At 36.2% G+C, this 18,283-nt stretch overlaps 1 protein-coding gene across 6 annotated transcripts in view; it reads right to left on the bottom strand.

The window, feature by feature from the left end:
- Positions 1 to 18,283, bottom strand: part of LOC133520927 (diacylglycerol lipase-beta) — a 100,584-nt gene that overhangs the window by 17,918 nt on the left and 64,383 nt on the right. For 5 of the 6 annotated variants that reach the window (XM_061855627.1, XM_061855629.1, XM_061855630.1 and 2 more), the window contains exons 3-7: positions 13,117 to 13,341; positions 4,327 to 4,439; positions 3,877 to 4,098; positions 3,255 to 3,570; positions 2,020 to 2,143 (exon numbers count right to left, since the gene is read on the bottom strand). In XM_061855627.1, coding sequence (XP_061711611.1) covers positions 2,020 to 2,143; positions 3,255 to 3,570; positions 3,877 to 4,098; positions 4,327 to 4,439; positions 13,117 to 13,341 — 1,000 coding nt within the window. Of the gene's footprint in view, positions 1 to 2,019; positions 2,144 to 3,254; positions 3,571 to 3,876; positions 4,099 to 4,326; positions 4,440 to 12,764; positions 12,899 to 13,116; positions 13,342 to 18,283 lie in introns of those variants that run through there. The other variant, XM_061855632.1, reaches the window with a different exon arrangement.

The raw sequence follows: 18,283 nt of genomic DNA, 5'->3' as shown, positions 1-18,283 counted from the left end.
ATTCACGACAAGCGCTTAAAGCTGCTCATAAATTTTATTAGGTAAGTAGCTCGTGAATCATTGTACCTTTCTTTACAATGGTTTGTATATTTAATAGCCAACTTTGTTCAAAATCGCTGTAACGTAACTAATAACTTAAACAGTCAGACAAAAGTAATTGGAATAATTTTACATTCCGATGAAAATACAACATATTAATATACGATGATGGCGGATGTTACGTAAGCATATACTAAAACAAGAATTCGAATAATACGAGTATGCATCAATATTATATTTACAGTATGTATTTGATATGTGGTAGTTTATATATTGTTTATTTATTCAAATAGCTTTTGTTGCAGCGGACTTGCGCGATCTCTAAGCCGATAACTGGTGGGAGATGGCACAAGATCGAGACAATTGGTGGCGTGTACTCGTGTCAGAGGCCAAGACTCATTTTGGGTCGCTGCGCCATCAATTGTAGTTAGTAGTAGTAGTATTTATATAGCTTATTCGTTTATAATGTAATTTATTAGTTTGCTTTTTTAAATCATTCAATATATTTTTCTCTCTGCACCAATTGTATGTATCTCTGTTTGGCCCTATGGTTGACTCTTTGGAGCTCGAAACTACCTCGTCTGAAAGTGCCTTTCATCCCTTGGTTAACAATCTACTATCTTTCTCCACCTACTTAATTTCTATTTTGGGTACTAAAACGCGGGCGGCTTAATTATAATGATTCTCAGTTATAATTATAACAGGAGCCCTTAAACCAAAAAGACCTTCGCCGTACGTAAATGGTAGCCGTATACAAACTTCCCCTAAAAACTGATTTGAGCTTTCACATTTCAAAATGTTTTTAATATACAACTTCTGAGGCCAATTATTTCGCAAATCACAATCAATCTTTACTTTTTACATACTTACCAAATTGAAATTAATTCTATAATGTCAATATCCAGGGAGGAAAATGGGGACTAGGTTTGTATGGAGAAGCGGTCGCGTTAATTAGGAGGATAGTCCTAATTAACGCTGTTGCTGAACAATTATTATATGCTGTTATTGGATAATTTTTGCTGATTATTCTCATTAATTCTTATTTTATTTCTATGACACGACTTGTCATCGTCCTACCTACGCCACTTAAATTGGTTAGCAGGAGAGCGAAAAGCAAAAAAAAAATATCTCCAAAGGTTTTATATCATTTAGGAAATATAGAACTTATTTATTAACATGTAGATGTTGCATGTTGCATGCATGCATGTACGTTTACTATTTTTTATAGTACCATGCAAATATTATGAATAATATAGTGGTAATGATGAAAGAAAACCATTTTTATTGTTGCCATATCCGTTTTTGATGAGTAGGTAAATATTAAATGTACAATGTAACATGACTTACATGACATAAAACTTTGGATATGTCACAATTTTTGTTAACAAAGTTTAATATCATATAGTAAAATGCGGATATGGCAAATTTTTGAAAATATATATTTTTTAAACCGATTAGTTAGTGTCAATATTATTATTATTAATTCTTTATTTCAGATAAAGTTTATCCATATGATTGTTAGTGTGTCTTATGGCTACGTTAGTAACTAACTACATACTACATTACTTATTTATAACTGCACCCAAAAGGGACAATCCACCCTGTCAGCTATGGCCTTGAGTATGCTGTTATGACTGCCCCGCACCCGGCACAACAGAGACGCTATTCGCTCACGCCTGATGGCATACAAGTCATCAGTTCGTTCCGCGGCGAACATCCCTGAAGCGCTGCAGTAACGAGGCAGTCCCAACAGCATCCTGAAGGCGTCATTATATTGGATTCGGAGGGCGTTGTATGCCTTTTAAGAATATTTGACCCATATCAATTATAGCATGTTTTTTATTATTTTAGAAATCATTAAAACACTATTTTTTCTGAAAAAATGGATATGGCACACGTATTCTCAGCCGACGTTGTACAGAGAGAATTTAAAAATCAAGATTTACCTACCTACTGTCAACTGTAGGTATAGGTACGTACCTCAAAGACGTGATTGTTGAAAGACGCGAAGATGATGTCGTCGGCCTCTAGTTTGGACATGTACTTGACGCCGGCGAAGTGACACATGCAACAGTTGTCGTCCGTTACAATCGAGTTCTTGGGGCTGAAAAGAGAGGTTTCTTTATGTATGCCATTTTATCTAGACATATTGAGATAATAAGTAGGTACTGTCAACATCAAAAGTAGCGTATCAGAGGGCCTACCGCGAATCACGTTTGACTTGTTGCCTCTTTATCACACTTACGTACGAATTCACAAGTGCGATAGAGAGGCAACACGTCGAACTTGGTTCGCGGTAGGCCCTTAGATTACGTGACGAAAGTAACTATCATTCTCTAAAAGCCTAACAACGAAACATATCTCTCCTATGTAGATCAATTAGACTATATATATCTAAGCCAATTACCGCAGTCTTAGAGGGTAGAGGGTTGATCGCAGTGCATGTTAAGTCTTAGAGGATTGTGTGTACAAAAACTTAAAAAAAAACCTTGATCGGTAACTAATTAACCGTTAAGTTGAATTTTTATAGAGCAAGTAAAAGTAAACGGAATACGCCGTGTGTTCAGTGAATGTTAAATAAAAGGTTGAGGACAAGATAATGGAAACAGTTCTACCTACGAAAGAGTATTTATAGCAGTATATTCTACTGACAGGCGTGGGTGTATAATGAAAAGCTTCTTCACAATCTATATTTAGGTACCTAATTTAATTCCATCGCCATCTTAACTCAATGTAACCGAACACGGTTACAAGTAGGTACGCAAGTAATTACTTTGCTCGTCATCTATCAAAACGGTAGCAGCAAATCTAGTTATCCACAGGAATATAACCATAAAACACTTAATTCAAGTGCTTGATAAGTGCAACTGCATAGGTATTATTCCGCCTGTTGTTCGATAAGAATGATGAAATCGATAGTAGCTACGCTATATCGTAGGTAATAATTAGATTAAATAACAGAGATATCCGCTGATGTAATCAGTCCAAAACAATTGCTTTGCGATTGCCATTTAATTTACACTGATCTGCGTTTGACATAATTAAATAGTACAATTAGTAATGTTCTTTTAATCGATATGTAATTATATATTTCCTTTGTCCAATGTTATCCCTACTGTCCTCAGTTTCCCCACTTGACAGGACGAGTCTAGATCTGGTTTGCGAATGACGCTATTAAGTAAGAGACAGTTTTTTTTAATCCACTTATAACTTACCGACAACAGCAACACGTCAAGTGCCTGGCCAACTTGCAGAAACCAGTGAAGCAGTGCCGATACAACACATAGGGCCAGCCGTATGCCGCTATGGACAGCCTAAGGTAATGCAAAGCATCTTTAAGGTTCATCCAGGGCGGGGTCTCGGAGAAAATTTTGTTGACATCAGTGGTGTATATAGGTTCTTCGTCGTTGAGCATTTGTATACGGCGCATTTCGCGGGTCTCTCGCTTCTGGCGCACTCGGAGCAGGACGCAGCCCGCCACAACGTCGGACGGGACGAGGTCTGTTGATCTGAATAGGGCGCTGAGGAGAGCTGGAAAAAGATTCCTGATATAGATGGAGACAGCAAGTTGTTGTTGTTGTCCATTATTGAACAAAATTAGACTTTGCTATGAGATCATTTTGCCTGTAAGTTCGAGATCCTAAAAGTAGGATTTTCCACTTGAATTAGCAAACGAGGCGTTCATATTTTTGTCTAAAAGTCTGTTGTACAGAACACACAGGTTCTGTAAGTAAAATTCTGCAGGTGATTATACATAAATTTTTGTTAATACTGCTTTCTGTTATATATATAAGTTACAAGCATCTTGCCAAGCATAGAGAAATTGTGGAAACTCACCTGCAACCTGCTGAAAAGCCTCCTTCCCATGCTCATCCCGCTTGAGCCAGCAGAAGGCCCACCGGAACCGCCTCGACCACAGCCCGGTGACCTTGCGGTGGTGCCGCACTTGGTTGGGCGTGTCCACCATGTCCCCGTAGTTCACCGAGCCCAGCGGGTCGAACACCATGAACAGACCGAACACAGTCAGCGCGAGTTGCACCCAGTTGAAAAGGACTATGCCTGGTCGAAGGAAAATGTTACTTAAATCACTCTTCCAAACCAAGTTTTTATCGGCTAATTTTTATCTTATTGTCGTTTTATTTCATCAAATTTTGATAAATATTTTGGTAGATAGATAGTTTCCTATTCTGTATATAATAAGCGCAATTTCACCATATGTCCTAAAAAAACTTTCACTGCGTTAAATATGAAACCGTATGCTATTTTCGTCGTTCGACGGTGACTTACTCTGAATAACTACGTTTGAGAACTTGTCCGAGACCGAGCACTCTATGACGTCGCAGAACATCCACATGGTGCCCATCACGTTCAAGGCTATCTCCGGCAACACCAGCAGCACCCTGTAATAAACAATCTGTTTTTATACTGTTAAATAAGTGTTAAAAGGCACAGACAGAATCACAGCAGAAGTCGCTAAGCGGGTGACTGGTGAGGCTGGCTCGCATAGCCAATTCTTGACTGTAGGTAAGAAAGAATTGTAGGCAGAAAGTAGATAGAGAGACATTACTTCTTCCCAGCACTTAAATTTTTGAGACTTCTCTGATTACTATTACCTTTAATCTCATTATAATGGTTTAATAGCTGTACAACGGTTCACTCTTGTTGGTCTATCTATCCATCTACTTCCATCCTTTCCAAGAACATCAACCAACAAAGACAGCGAGGAGAAGGTAAGTACTACAGAGTAAACAAAGGTTAATTTGCTTCAGTTGTTCAATCTTAGCATTCCGTTTTCTCGCTTTTATTGAATAATGTATGAAGTATAAACGCTGTCACATCACATTGTATGATAATAAAAAATCTACCTAACATTATTTTTAGAAATGATTAGCACCCAGTAGTGACGCATTTGTGTAAGATTTAAATCTGTCATGGGTATCCTTCATAATATGTTTATGGTAATGATCCTCACTTGTTTAAAAAAACTGTTCAGCCCGTTCAGAAAAATATAAGCTTTAAGGGTCTGTTTCACAAAGTCTGAGTAAAGTATTGGATAGCTAATTAGTAAATAAATTAACTGCCAGATTAAACGCCAACGATGACTTTATACGTCAGATAAGTGGTAGTAAGTAGCTTGTTCAGGACTACTTGGATATTATAAAACAGGCCCTTAATGTAAGATTTGTGGAAGTCGCCAGCATTTATCACATTAGCACGAAAGCTCTTATAAATATCCATAAAAGAAATGAAAACACGAAATCTTTGTATACATTTTATAAAGCTCTTTAATATATGTATAAGTTACTTGTATCAGTGCAGCTGGCACTTGAAGTACAATAAATTATTTATACAGACCTCGACATAATGAATGATGGATCCAATGTCACCGTGAGATGATACGTTAACCTTCGGAGATTTATTGACATTTCAAATTCAAAGTTACAAAAATGTATTCTAAAGTAAAGTATATTAAATATGCATAAATGTCAATGTCACATCACTCACATCGGATAATCTACAATGTAGAGTATAGAATCCTTTGATTATTTGTGAGTAAAATATTTGAGAAAAGTCGCAAACAAATACAATACTTCTACAGGTTGCTCAATTGTTACAATTCATTATAAAGCATTGAAAAGTCCTGTTTAGATTTATGTTTAAACACCTTTGTTATGTATCTGACTAATGACAATTGTGTATTAAATAAAAGCGTTCAGAAAAACATGATTAAGCATCAATATTTTGCTTCCTTGCATAATACAAGTTTTTTTTACAGCAATGGCCTTTGGCAAGTTTGCAGATATTTTAAAACGTGACCAAATCATCTTACGTATGCTTTATTGACGTTACTACTTATATGATCGCAGGCTAAATGTACGTGGATGGCAAGAGATTCGCAGACAGTGCACAGCGTTACCTAATCTTATGTGCTCAGGGGCGTCATTACGATCGCTCGCCGTGGAAGCGATCGCTCGCTCAGATAAACCAGTTAAAAATAGGTATGAGAGATGAATGCAAATAATTTAGATTAAGACTGAAATTTAACCCTCAGATACAGAATTATGGATCATGACTGAAATTTTGTGGCACTCTAAAAATAACAGCTAGCCATTATGGATTTTTGTGGAATACAGTACATACAGTAATAAAGTACATACTGAAAAGTAACATTACTTCTAGAAATTTGATCTTTACGATTTAATCTCTGCATAGAAGTTTGTATGCAGGGGTGGTACCTTTTCTCTGCAGCTGACTTACTATAATTTATTGAAAAAAAAGTAATAAATATTAATGGCCAAATTTCTAGAAGTAATGTTACTTTTCAGTACGTACTTTATTACGTGAATGTTTTAAAATAAGTTGTCTTAATTCTAGTCATCATACTAATTGTAATGGATGAAATTTTACACAGATCGACTTAGTCTCTCAGTATGGCTTGTGTCGTGTGTGGGTAATATTATTAAGTAATTATAAGCAAGCAGCTATTTAGCTTAATAAACGACGATATATGTAGGTATATACAAATAGATATTACGTATATGTACACACAACACTCCTGCTTTGTAGGCAGGGTCACTACCGACTAGGCTAGGAGGCAGTGTTAGCCGAACGTTAATTGCAATTGACCAATAACCATTACAAATTGAACCATAAACCGTAACGGACGGTTATAATAGTCAATTGCAATTGACGGTCGGCCAACACTGCTAGGAAGCCGTCGAATGGATCTCAAGTTTACGTTACACTGGTTAAATTGAATAAAGAACTCTAGTTCGTGCTTCCGCAACGATTGAGAATAGAGAATACACAGCCAAGCCTCGGTCGACAGTATAGTAAATTGATTTAATCCGTTTTTATAGCGGCGTTATTGGTCAGAGAGCTGGAAATAACAAGCAGGTGCTTAGCTAATTACGACAAGTTGGTCTGGCTGAGTGCCAAGACACTGGGTTTCTTTGAATGCAAAATCATTCACAACTACTTAGTTAACCAACTAATTTAGAAAAATCATTACTATGCCAAATCATTATTTAGGTGACATGAATGAGACATAAATTCTTAAGATTCTTGAAAACTAGAACGACCGCCCTACGCTTCATTTTCTTCGTTAAATTTAAGCCGTTTAAGAGGAAAGGGGACGGCTGCTACTCCATGCAAACGTAGTCCCAATTTTTCTCTCTGGATATAGACATCGTGGAGAATATTTTGACATAATTTGATGTATACTATGTTCCTACGTTTGACGTTTTTAAATATTAATATTTTATCTCCTTGGATTTCACAGCCCTACAAATCCGGTCTTTCGATAGGCTTGCGTGGGGATAAAGATCCAACACGTAGAGGCCTCTTGGAGAGCTTTAATTTAATGTAATGTAATATTATTATTATTGTAAAAATTAGGAGTGAAAAACAGTTTTTTTAATTTTATCTCTTATTACTTAATAATTAAAAACTAAAAAAAAAACAACCGAAGAGGCATGGCTGGTTGCTATACAACGAATTGTGTCAACATATAATAATATTAATATCCAGAGAAGAAAATGAGGACTACAAATAAGTTTATATGAAAAGGCGCTTTCGCGCGGGTCCCTCATTTTCGTCTTGAGGAGAAGAGGATTTGTTCGATAGATTTGTTAATAGATATTTAAGTCAGGAATTTATGGCGTCCCTTATTACAACGCTTTAATGCTTCAACGTCTGATATAATAAAATGAACGATCATGTCCCGATAGTCGTTTCAGCGAACGTTCTCATAGCGAAGAGTCTCGACCTGGACCAGAGGCTTGAGGTGTTGGTCGAGACTCTTCGCTATGAGACCGTTCGCTGAACCGACTATCGGTCGAGTCTCGACCAACACCTCAAGCCTCTGGTCGAGGTCGAGACTCTCGCTAGATGGTTGGATCAAGGGTCAGATGCAGAAGGCGGTGATTTTGGACATGGCGCGGAAAGTCCGGCGGTTCCTCTCTCTGTAGCCCTGCTGTTAGTTTTTTTAAATAATGTGTTTATAATATTTTTGTATTGTTTTGTGTTTTCATATTTTAATTTTATATTCATATTGTAAAAAAACCTAAAGTAAGACCCAAAATAAAGGAATAATTATACAGTAGCGGCAAAAATCTATCATACAGTTAATTTTTGCAGGGATTAATTCGAAAATTCGTACAATTAGACTTTATATAAAATTTCAAAAAAAAACTTCAAGAATGTACTATAGGTACACAAATATGTTTACAGGGGTGTTAAGGTTAACCTAATTAAATACAATTGACGAAATGTAGGTACCTTGGCTATGTAATAAACTAATCAGGTTGCTCTGGCTCCTACACTAGGCTTAGCCTGTCTCGTAGATAACTCAGACTCAAATGAGTTTATACAATTGATACTTAAAGCCTATAAGAAGAAGAAATACTAAAATATTATAATAATACCTTTTTTTTTTTTAATTGTACATATCATCATCACGACCATAATATATACTCATTTATGATATGACCCACTGCACGTGGCAAAGTACGCAGCCACGTTACCACAAGCCTCGTTAGGTGCTCGTTAGCCTCTGGTTTGAAAATTAAATCGCATCATTACTTTTTTATAATTTAATACCCGCCGGCCTAATGTGAAAACTCGGGCAAGCTTATTCATTTAAAAAATCAACCATAGTACGATCGAATTGTTGTTTTCATACAATATCGCTAGAGCCATTTCCGAGAAATTATTAAATAAACATATGGAAATTTATTTAAAAAAATATGATAAGCACATTTATTTGCCACTGCTGTAAATAATACCTATACACACGGTGTCATGTATGTCACAATTCTTGTAGCTAAGTTGTAATAGATAATCTCAAAGCCGTAACAAAACTGTTTTTGAATGTATGTAATAATGACAAATGTAACATATCACCCATAACCTTGTCTGACACCATGCCATAGATCTTAAAATTCAGATACAAGGGTTTAAAATAGCTTCATTTCTATGAAAGAGAACTTTGCCGACCAAACTTACCAGACGTAGACGCTTCCCCGGCTATTCTGACATTTGGGTTATCTTATCAAAGGACACGCGGTCAAGGTCGTCTGAGATGCTCAAGCTTTGTAAATACGTATTAATCGCGAAGTAGATTTGAAAGAATCGCAAAGATTAATGGTTCTAAATTTTATTGAAATACACGTAAATATTTTATAAAGATTTCTCTGTAATTTCGTTTCGACGTTTAAATAAATAGTTACTATTTAAGATTGAAAATGACTTTGAAGATAAATACAGCTACGTTTTTAGGGTTCCGTACCTCGAAAGGAAAAAACGGAAACCTTATAGGATCACTTTGTTGTTCGTCCGTCAGGAGTTCCGGCTGGAATGTATATCAAATACTCAGGTCTACTGTCCCTTGGAGCTTGATATCTCCACGCGTTCCTGAGAAAAAGGGTCTTGACAGATAGACAGACGGACGGACGGACAACAAAGTGATCCTATAAGGGTTCCGTTTTTTCCTTTCGAGGTATGGGACCCTAAAAAGAGTTCAAATAACCTACTCATAGCCTTCTACTTTACAAAAATATTGCGTAATGTCTTTGGTTCTGCGTTACTCGTAATTTCAAACTTTACCAAAACGGGGTGTTTAAAAGATATGAAAAGTTAAATATTTATTATTTCGACGTAATACTGACCGTTCTTCATTCAACACATATCGGCAATTCCTAATCATCGATAAAAAGTTTCAAAAATAACTATCAGTTAATAATGAACATTTATCTTCCTCAATAAATGTTTTCATTGGCCAGGGGCCAACGATTGCGCAATACATCAACAATCGACATTTACTACTCGTGTAGCAGCAATATAGTTTTTATTAATACTGAAATAAAGCGGTTTTCAAGCGTTAATGTTTCTCAAATAAACGGAAGCAATCGAGCAAGAGCGAATTCGAATCACGACGGGATTCTGTGTAATAAATTAACCTATGCGCATTAGAAACTAAACTCACTTCATTGTCTATACATAGTATCAAAACTAAGTTTCCTGTATAAGCTAGGGGTTGGCAAAGTTTTATTAAAATGCAGCCAAGGGAAGTGCAAATTTCAATTGAGGAATTTCTAAGTGCCGCTTTAGGTGGTCGAGTTACCGACCATCATTTGTGTAAGTCCTTAATCGTACAAGCTTTGATTAATTGAACGTTTTCGCGAAAAGCTATACTAGGGTAACGGCGGCTATTAACGCGGGTATCAAAATCGACGTCTAACACCGCGGTGTTTACAAATACTCATTTTGCAAGCAAACAGATCTATTCCCTAAGAAATAAAGCATACACAAAACAAGCTCATTCATTGGTCTATCGTGTCCATTAGTGTGCATTTGTGTGAGTGTAACAAAAAACTCGCGATTCGTCAGTTTGTGCGACGGCGGCGCAAGAACCGGTTGTTCCATACAGACACGTGACACCACAGGTAAGTGCACTCCAATCTTACTTAGTGTTTTACGTAATAGTTATGGCAAATAAACTAGTGCAATGCCTTTTAAGAGGTTGTGTATTGTTTTCTACACGATTTTGAATTACTTTTAACTTAGTTTTTGACCGGGAAATACGTTTAAAATTGAAAATAAAATACAGCGGTGATAGGCGCCAATTATTTCTGTGGTAAGTAATTCCGTGGTATGCCACGGTAATAGAAAAAGTGGTAGTTTTGTTATTTACTCTTTAGTTTTGGTACAAATTATCAATTTTATAATTTCTTTTATTTATTCCATTCTTGATCTATTCACGCTATTAAAGAGCTATTTCCGTGGTATGGAAAGTATTCAACTAACCCTTAATTTTTGACAAAAACTTCAGCACCGATTTCCTTGTTTCTATGGGAACCCTTAATCTGTCAACTTTTTTTTATTTTGAGTTAAAACCTAAAATGTACTTGCCAGTTATGTGATTTTGTCTTTACAAGAAGCTTGTAATATACGTGTTTGATTTGATTTGAAAAACCATCTGTGTTTTATTCTTTTTATGGGTCGGAATTAGGTTTAATTAAACTCCAAATTAAGCCTATTACCGATGGTATGATCAGATTACCTTCGGTAATAGAATGTATAGAAATCTATTACCGACCCAGAGAAATATCGAATGGGTCGGTAATAGGCTCTTAAAGAGTTATCTATTACCGAGTGACTATTTGGTATTGTATTGAAATATCGCATTTAGGGTACCGCAAGTACAGATTTCGTTGATAAAATTTAGACTTCAGTTATCATTATCAGATTTAAATTCTTCTGTTTTCTGATTCAGTTATTACTCTGACAAGGAAGGATACCCAACTGCCGGACAATTCGGATTAGATTTTTTTTATATTATTTTATTTATACAGTAGTCCAAAATCTCAGACATGATTTTTTTAGCTATAAGAATCAGCAATAAGAAAAGTACTGTGATTTGTTAATTATAAACGGGTAAATTATAACACATAATATGTGAGAGACTTTATTTAACTTAATTACCTTATCAAAAATATTAGAATTAAATATTTTCATGTTTTTATATATAGTCGAAATTTTATGAGGTGGACGTTTACCATTTCACTGTGGTAAACTTTCACTCAGGTAGTAAACGTCCAGCTTATAAAATTTCGACTATAATTTACGCTGTGCCTTATGAGAAAATGTTACTTACTTGTTTTTTTGTGCAGCTAATTATGTCAGTAAGACACATTCTTATCAATCTTTATAGCATTTAAAAATTACTTTATTTAATAACAGGCAGGCCTATTTGTCATATACGTCCTTAGTAAAACTTTACTAACAATAATTTTTGTTGTTTTACATGTAAAACATTCAACTTATAACTTGTTATACAGGTACTCGTGGGTACTTGGTAAGTTAACTATTTAATAGTATTTGATTGTACCAAAGTGTAATTATAATCTCTTCGAATATATCTCTTATTTTTAAACATACTCCTATAGTTTTATTTTTTATTTTTGTGTCATTATTAAACTTAATGATACAAAAATAATATACAGAACCCACGTCGTTATTATTGTTTTAACCCTCGGTATTAGGTTTCGAATTTTGAGTTTGGTTTCTATTAACGAGTGCAGAAAAATCATGCCAATTGTACCCTCGGTAATGAAAGCTCAATTCGCGATAATAGAATCACAGCCTGTCCCTTGCCACGGTAATAGAAGATTTGGTCATTTTGGCTTCAAAAAATATTTTAATACATATAATAAACCAAAATGAATCCAAAAACGTGTGAAACGGAAAGTTCATTAAATGCTCTGATGAAAAAAAAATATTCCTGGCTGTTAGACAGCATTGATACCCTTAATTTTAGAATCTCTTTTGAAAAGTTCCTTAACTACCACGGTAATAGGTGCCTTTACCCTAATACTTTCTTCCATTCGGCACTTCAAACTCGCAAAGTTTCTTTATAAATTGGGTACTTAAGGCAATAAAGCTACTTTGTTGGTTTTCAACAGGCAATTACATCAAACCTTATTGATTATTGTAAGGTAATAAACGTGATAAACCCTTTGTTTGTTTTATACCACAGGGGCACTTACTTCATCTACATGTGCGGAAAGACCAGATTCCTAGAGTTGACCTCCGTGATGGTGCCCCTAGCGGACTGGTGCGCCAGTGTCACCAGCAGCAGCATCAGCATGGCTTGCCAGTACACCGCGCAGGTACAGCCGCACGAATGTGGCGTCAGCTCTGCCAGGTCACAGACACTTTCTCAATTCATCAACAGGAGTGGAGAGACCAGCTTCCTGGCGTCGACTTCTGTGATGGTGCCCCTAGCGGACTGGTTCGCCAGCGCCGTCAGCAGCAGCATCAGCATGGCTTGCAGCTCCAGCATACCGCACAGGTACAGCCGAACTAATATGGCGTCAGCCCTACCAGGTCACAGACACTTCATCAATAAGAGCGGAGAGACTAGCTTCCTGGCGTCGACCTCCGTGATGGTGCCCCTAGCGGGCTGGTGCACCAGCGCCCCCAGTAGCGGCATCAGCACGGCTTGCAGCACCAGCGCGCCGCACAGGTACAGCCGCACGAATGTGGCGTCAGCCCTGCCAGGTCACAGACACTTACTTCATCAACAGGAGTGGAGAGACCAGCTTCCTGGCGTCGACCTCCGTGATGGTGCCCCTAGCGGACTGGTGCGCCAGCGCCGCCAGCAGCAGCATGAGCACGGCTTGCAGCACCAGCGCGCCGCACAGGTACAGCCGCACGAACGCGCCTCCGTGCCAGCCTTCCGATTGGCATTGCCATGTTACCGGGAATATTACTTCTACCACGAGAGCTATTAACACCAGCCTGCGGACAAAATATTTACATATTAAGTTTTTACTAATATTATAATTTAAAAAAAAATGCATTCATGCACCGTACTGTGCTATCGTTTAAATTTTAAATATGTGGAGTGAAATTGAATTAAATTTATTAAAAAGATAAGTGCTTATATGATATTCTTTAATGGGGACGGTGAAATGGGGGTGGACATCAGGGTGGGATTAAAGAATAATACCTGGACGAAGTTGCTGACAATTAATCGCAAATTAAAAATTTAAATTAAAGATGGTAAAAACTGTAGGTATCTTATAAAATTTAAACCGATATATATAAAGCGAGTAAACGCCCACTTTACACCCACTCTTTAGCTAACACGGTTCTGAAACGAATGAAGATTCAATGGAGCGCATAAAATTATATGCAAATTCGAATTCATAAATTCGAACCCTGAATTTGCCTACGCTTGTAACGCGTCGCGAAAAATAGAATTGATGACATCGTGTCGAGAATAGTATTGTAACTGTTCAAAAGAAGGGTTTTTATTTAATAAAGTAGTAGCAACATTGTCAATTAAACCGATGTCGCTACAATTTAAAATCCATTAGGAAGCAATCACGCTGAAGAGGCGAAGGTCGGGAGCGGGAAGGCCGAGGACCGGCCGGCGGCCGAAAGTGCCAATCGATAGATGGCTTCATTCATATTGATGGACCCACGCAACAAGTGATGTACCGCTTTAGACTATTTGGTAGTTTCATGATTATCTATCAGCCAACAAGGGCTTTGGTTAAGATGGTAAAATAACTGCATTTATCCTTAATCCCACACTTTTAAAGTCAGGCACTAATTGAGTAGGAATTTACGGAGGAAGTCAATACTTTCTTTGCCTCAACTGGTAATAACTAAAACTTTTCAATAAATTTAGGCTCTATAAAAGTCTGAGTTGATTAAGAGAAGCAGGTCAGCCATTTTTATTTATAGGTACAGTTCTGGTTAAATTCCAGTAAGCGGCCAATTAAACTTTTAAGTTACTTCAGAATATGCATAGAAAAATATTTCAGTTCCAGTCTTGGACAATGTTTAAATTAATATAATACATACAATACCAAAAAGTTGCATACATATTTAATGTCATCACATCAACATCATGCATGTTTCATACACTTAATAGTTTAGACTTTTGTAGCATATTCAAGTCATTTTCCGAACATTCCACTAACAAACAGATATCAGGGTTTATAATTTCCATTAATTACGTGCAGACCGTGCAGTTAACTTAATGGAAATTAAATTGGTACTTAATTGATAGACTCAATATAACAAAAACAACACAAGGATTTGTTTTCATGGAAATCCCTTGACGTAGGGCTTAGGCCGTCGTCGCTACGTAATTAAGGAGAGAGGCTATTATGAGATCGACTCTGAAATTGGATCCTCCTACTACGAATTTAGGCATAACAAGTTACTTTTGTGTGGGTGGGTACCCTTATGTACGAGTAATAATTAGGTAACAATACTATATCTATAATTAAAATGCACCGAGGACATTAAATGCTTGTTATATTTACATTTTGTCACTTGTATTAAAATCACGTTAAAAGGAAAACTTGTTTTAATTTTCTTCGATAGTCGGACTCGCGCACGAAGGGTTCCGTACCATTATTTATAAAAACGGCAAAAAAAATATTAAATTAAATTAAATCTTATACCTTTAAACGAGCAATTCTTGTATATATATATGTATATATATTTCCGGGATCTCGGAAACGGCTCTAACGATTTTGCTGAAATTTGGTATATGGGGGTTTTTGGGGGTAAACAATCGATCTAGATTAGTCTTATGTTTGGGAAAACGCGTGTTTTCGAGTTTTCATGCGTTTTTCTTTCGACGCAGAATATGGTAGCTAATTTCCTGTTGCCGGCCACTGTCCGTCTGGTCCAGCGGGTTAAGACGCGGACTGCTAAACGAGTGTTACGGGTTAGAATCTCGCCCGGTGACTAACTTTTGTTTTTTTTATATGTTCAAGTTTATATATAATTTTTATTTTTTATTGTTTTAGACAAGTTTAATTTAGTAAAAAAATGTAGTTAAGATTATCACCTATACACTAAATTGTTATAACCGAGCAACGCTCGGTCGCCCAGGTACTAAACATTTATTTCAGACTTTCCATATTATATTATGTTACATTATATTAGTAACTTATTATCTAATATACTAAACCTATATTAATTACTATTTTATTTTATATATTATGTTTGTTGTATGGGAGCCCCCGTTAAATATTTATTTTATTCTGTTTTTAGTATTTGTTGTTATAGCGGCAACAGAAATACATCATCTGTGAAAATTTCAACTGTCACGGTTCATGAGATACAGCCTGGTGACAGACGGATGGACGGACGGACGGACAGCGAAGTCTCAGTAATAGGGTCCCGTTTGACCCTTTGGGTATGGAACCCTAAAAACGGAGTATACATATGCTACAGAACGAAGACATTCCAGTCCCTACCCTGGGTGTAAGGGCTGTTAGGGTTCGTGTTGCTTATTGAAGGCTAGGAATGCGGATTCCTTTTAAATAGCGCCGGCCGACGAAGGTTGCGTAATAACACAGTGTTCTGGTAGGGCTGACACTGACTTTGCATTTTAAACTACATTGCCATTTAGCATGACTACATGATCTTAAAACAAATATATAATATATACCCACAAAGAATGTTATTGAATACTGATGAGTATTTCATTTGATTTTCACAATATTCATCGTTAATAAAGTTAATTACTATTGAAATTATTTGACGGTGACATTGTATGCCAATTTATTCGAACAAGTCAGAATTGTGTTCCAAAATGAGCTCATATGATTTAATCTTATTAGAGTAAGTATTTGGTAAGTAGGTCCTAAATTGTATATTTATGCAGATCAAGGCTAGCCAATTGTTATTATTATTATTATATATCTATATTTATACTGCATACCGTAACTTGCAATCTTTTTACATTAATAAATCTGGCATTTTAATTAAAGAAGAAAATTACTGACAGTTCTATTCACAGTTTGTCAGTTTGGTCCTTCAAGGGATTTCTTGTGATATTGGTGTTGATTGTACTCTTATTTTAAAATATTGGTGTATATAGTGTATAGTTTTCATAATTATCTTATTATAATCGTTTTGATTACCTATACAATAACTGTACAAAAAATGTTTGGTTTAGTGTGTATGTAAATAAAATATCCTGTTCAGTTTGGTTGTTATGTTGGTGTAAAATTATGTGTTTGTGTGTTTTTTGGACAATAATTCCGATTTCTCAGCTATCGCCAGCAATAGTAAGTATCAAGAATAAACTTAAAAAAAAAACAAGTAAGCTAATGAAGTCTTCCGCAGTATTAAACTAATTAGGGCGCAAACTATTTAAATATGGGATCAGGCTTTGTATGTGCTTTTAAATATTCCCATAAGAAGTTATATGTCTTTCCTACAATGGTAATATCTATTTAATGTATGCGTGAAAGGCACAAGCGTAGTTATTGTGTATCGATCCAGACATTGCAGAACACAAGAACTATTCAACCAATTGTAGCAATACGGAACAATGAACGTAGCAGGCGATATCGAAGCAGATACAATAGCGGCGCTAAGAAATTAAACAAAATATCATTTCACATGTTGTCAACGAAGAAAAAAAGCTTTACAATGTGATGTGATAAGTACCATACGCCATGTGTACCAACGCCTATGTGTTTCTTTGGATAGTATTGTTTATTACTATTAGAAGTATTAGAACAAATTAAATTATTTTCAGAAAATATTTTAATTTGTTTTTATTTAAAGTAGAAACACTACTATATAAATTGTAAACTGAAATAAATGTCATATACTAAGAAAAAGTGACCAAGGCCTCCAGTGCCCCAGGCTGGAATCGAACCAGCGTCCTCTGCTATCGCGGCAGGTGCCTGAGCCACTCGGCCACCGGGGTCACGGCAGCATCGGTCGAATTTTTCCAAGTATATGCATTTCTTACTGAAGGCTTACGGCGCCCCCTAGCCATCTCTAAGGTAGAACAGTATGGTTCATACCTTCTAACTGGATCAACTCAGATGATACCGATCTAGCGAGAGAGACCCCGGTTTTCATTTACCGCCATTTGACGTACAGTTTATCTTTTAATTAGTTTTACGTACCAACTATAGCAAAAGTTTCGTGTAAAATAAGCGATAAAAATATTTCGGTGACGCCACCATATATCCGCGAGTTCCGCCAAGAGAGCAACGATTTGGCAACGATGCCCCAACGGAGGCTGTAATTTGGGTTAGTGAATATTTCATAGAAAGTTTATGATATGTGTGTAGATAAAATATTGTATGTAACTGTACATAATTAGGCATTAAAACACTCGTGTGATCTTTTTAAGAAACTCACTTCGTTCGTTTATTATGCAGTAGTCACATAAACTACTATTACTATATTATCTGCATATATTCACTATTTTTTGTATACATGTCGCTAAACTCGCTAAGCTATAATACTTTTGCTAACTTGAGTTCGTACATACTTAATGTAAATGTACACGCAAAGGAAATTGTGTATACCTACTTAACCTTAATAAGTCATAACATTACGAGCATATAATTCTGTCCCGCCATATTAAAGTACGTTAAGTAGGTAACAAATCTCGTTACTGAGGCAGCATAGGGGGTTATAACAATAACGTGTGCACTGATGGAATAATACACAGAAGTATCTATGTTTTGTGTACTTATTATGCTCAGTTACTAACGTATCCTTAAATGAGTCGGGGTTATTTTTGTGTCCTGGCTTGTTCTAGTCAAGTTTATCATAAAATCATGATAGGCAAGTGTCTTATAAAAGTTTCACGTTTGATTTGACGAAAGCATTATTGCTAATGTAATTTATTTGCTATTAGGTTGTCATTGGATATGTATAATTCTTGACAGATATCTTACTT

The sequence above is a fragment of the Cydia pomonella genome, chromosome 9 (genome assembly GCF_033807575.1).
Source record: "Cydia pomonella isolate Wapato2018A chromosome 9, ilCydPomo1, whole genome shotgun sequence".
Lineage (NCBI taxonomy): Eukaryota > Metazoa > Arthropoda > Insecta > Lepidoptera > Tortricidae > Cydia > Cydia pomonella.
This window is presented reverse-complemented; position numbering and strand designations above follow the sequence as displayed.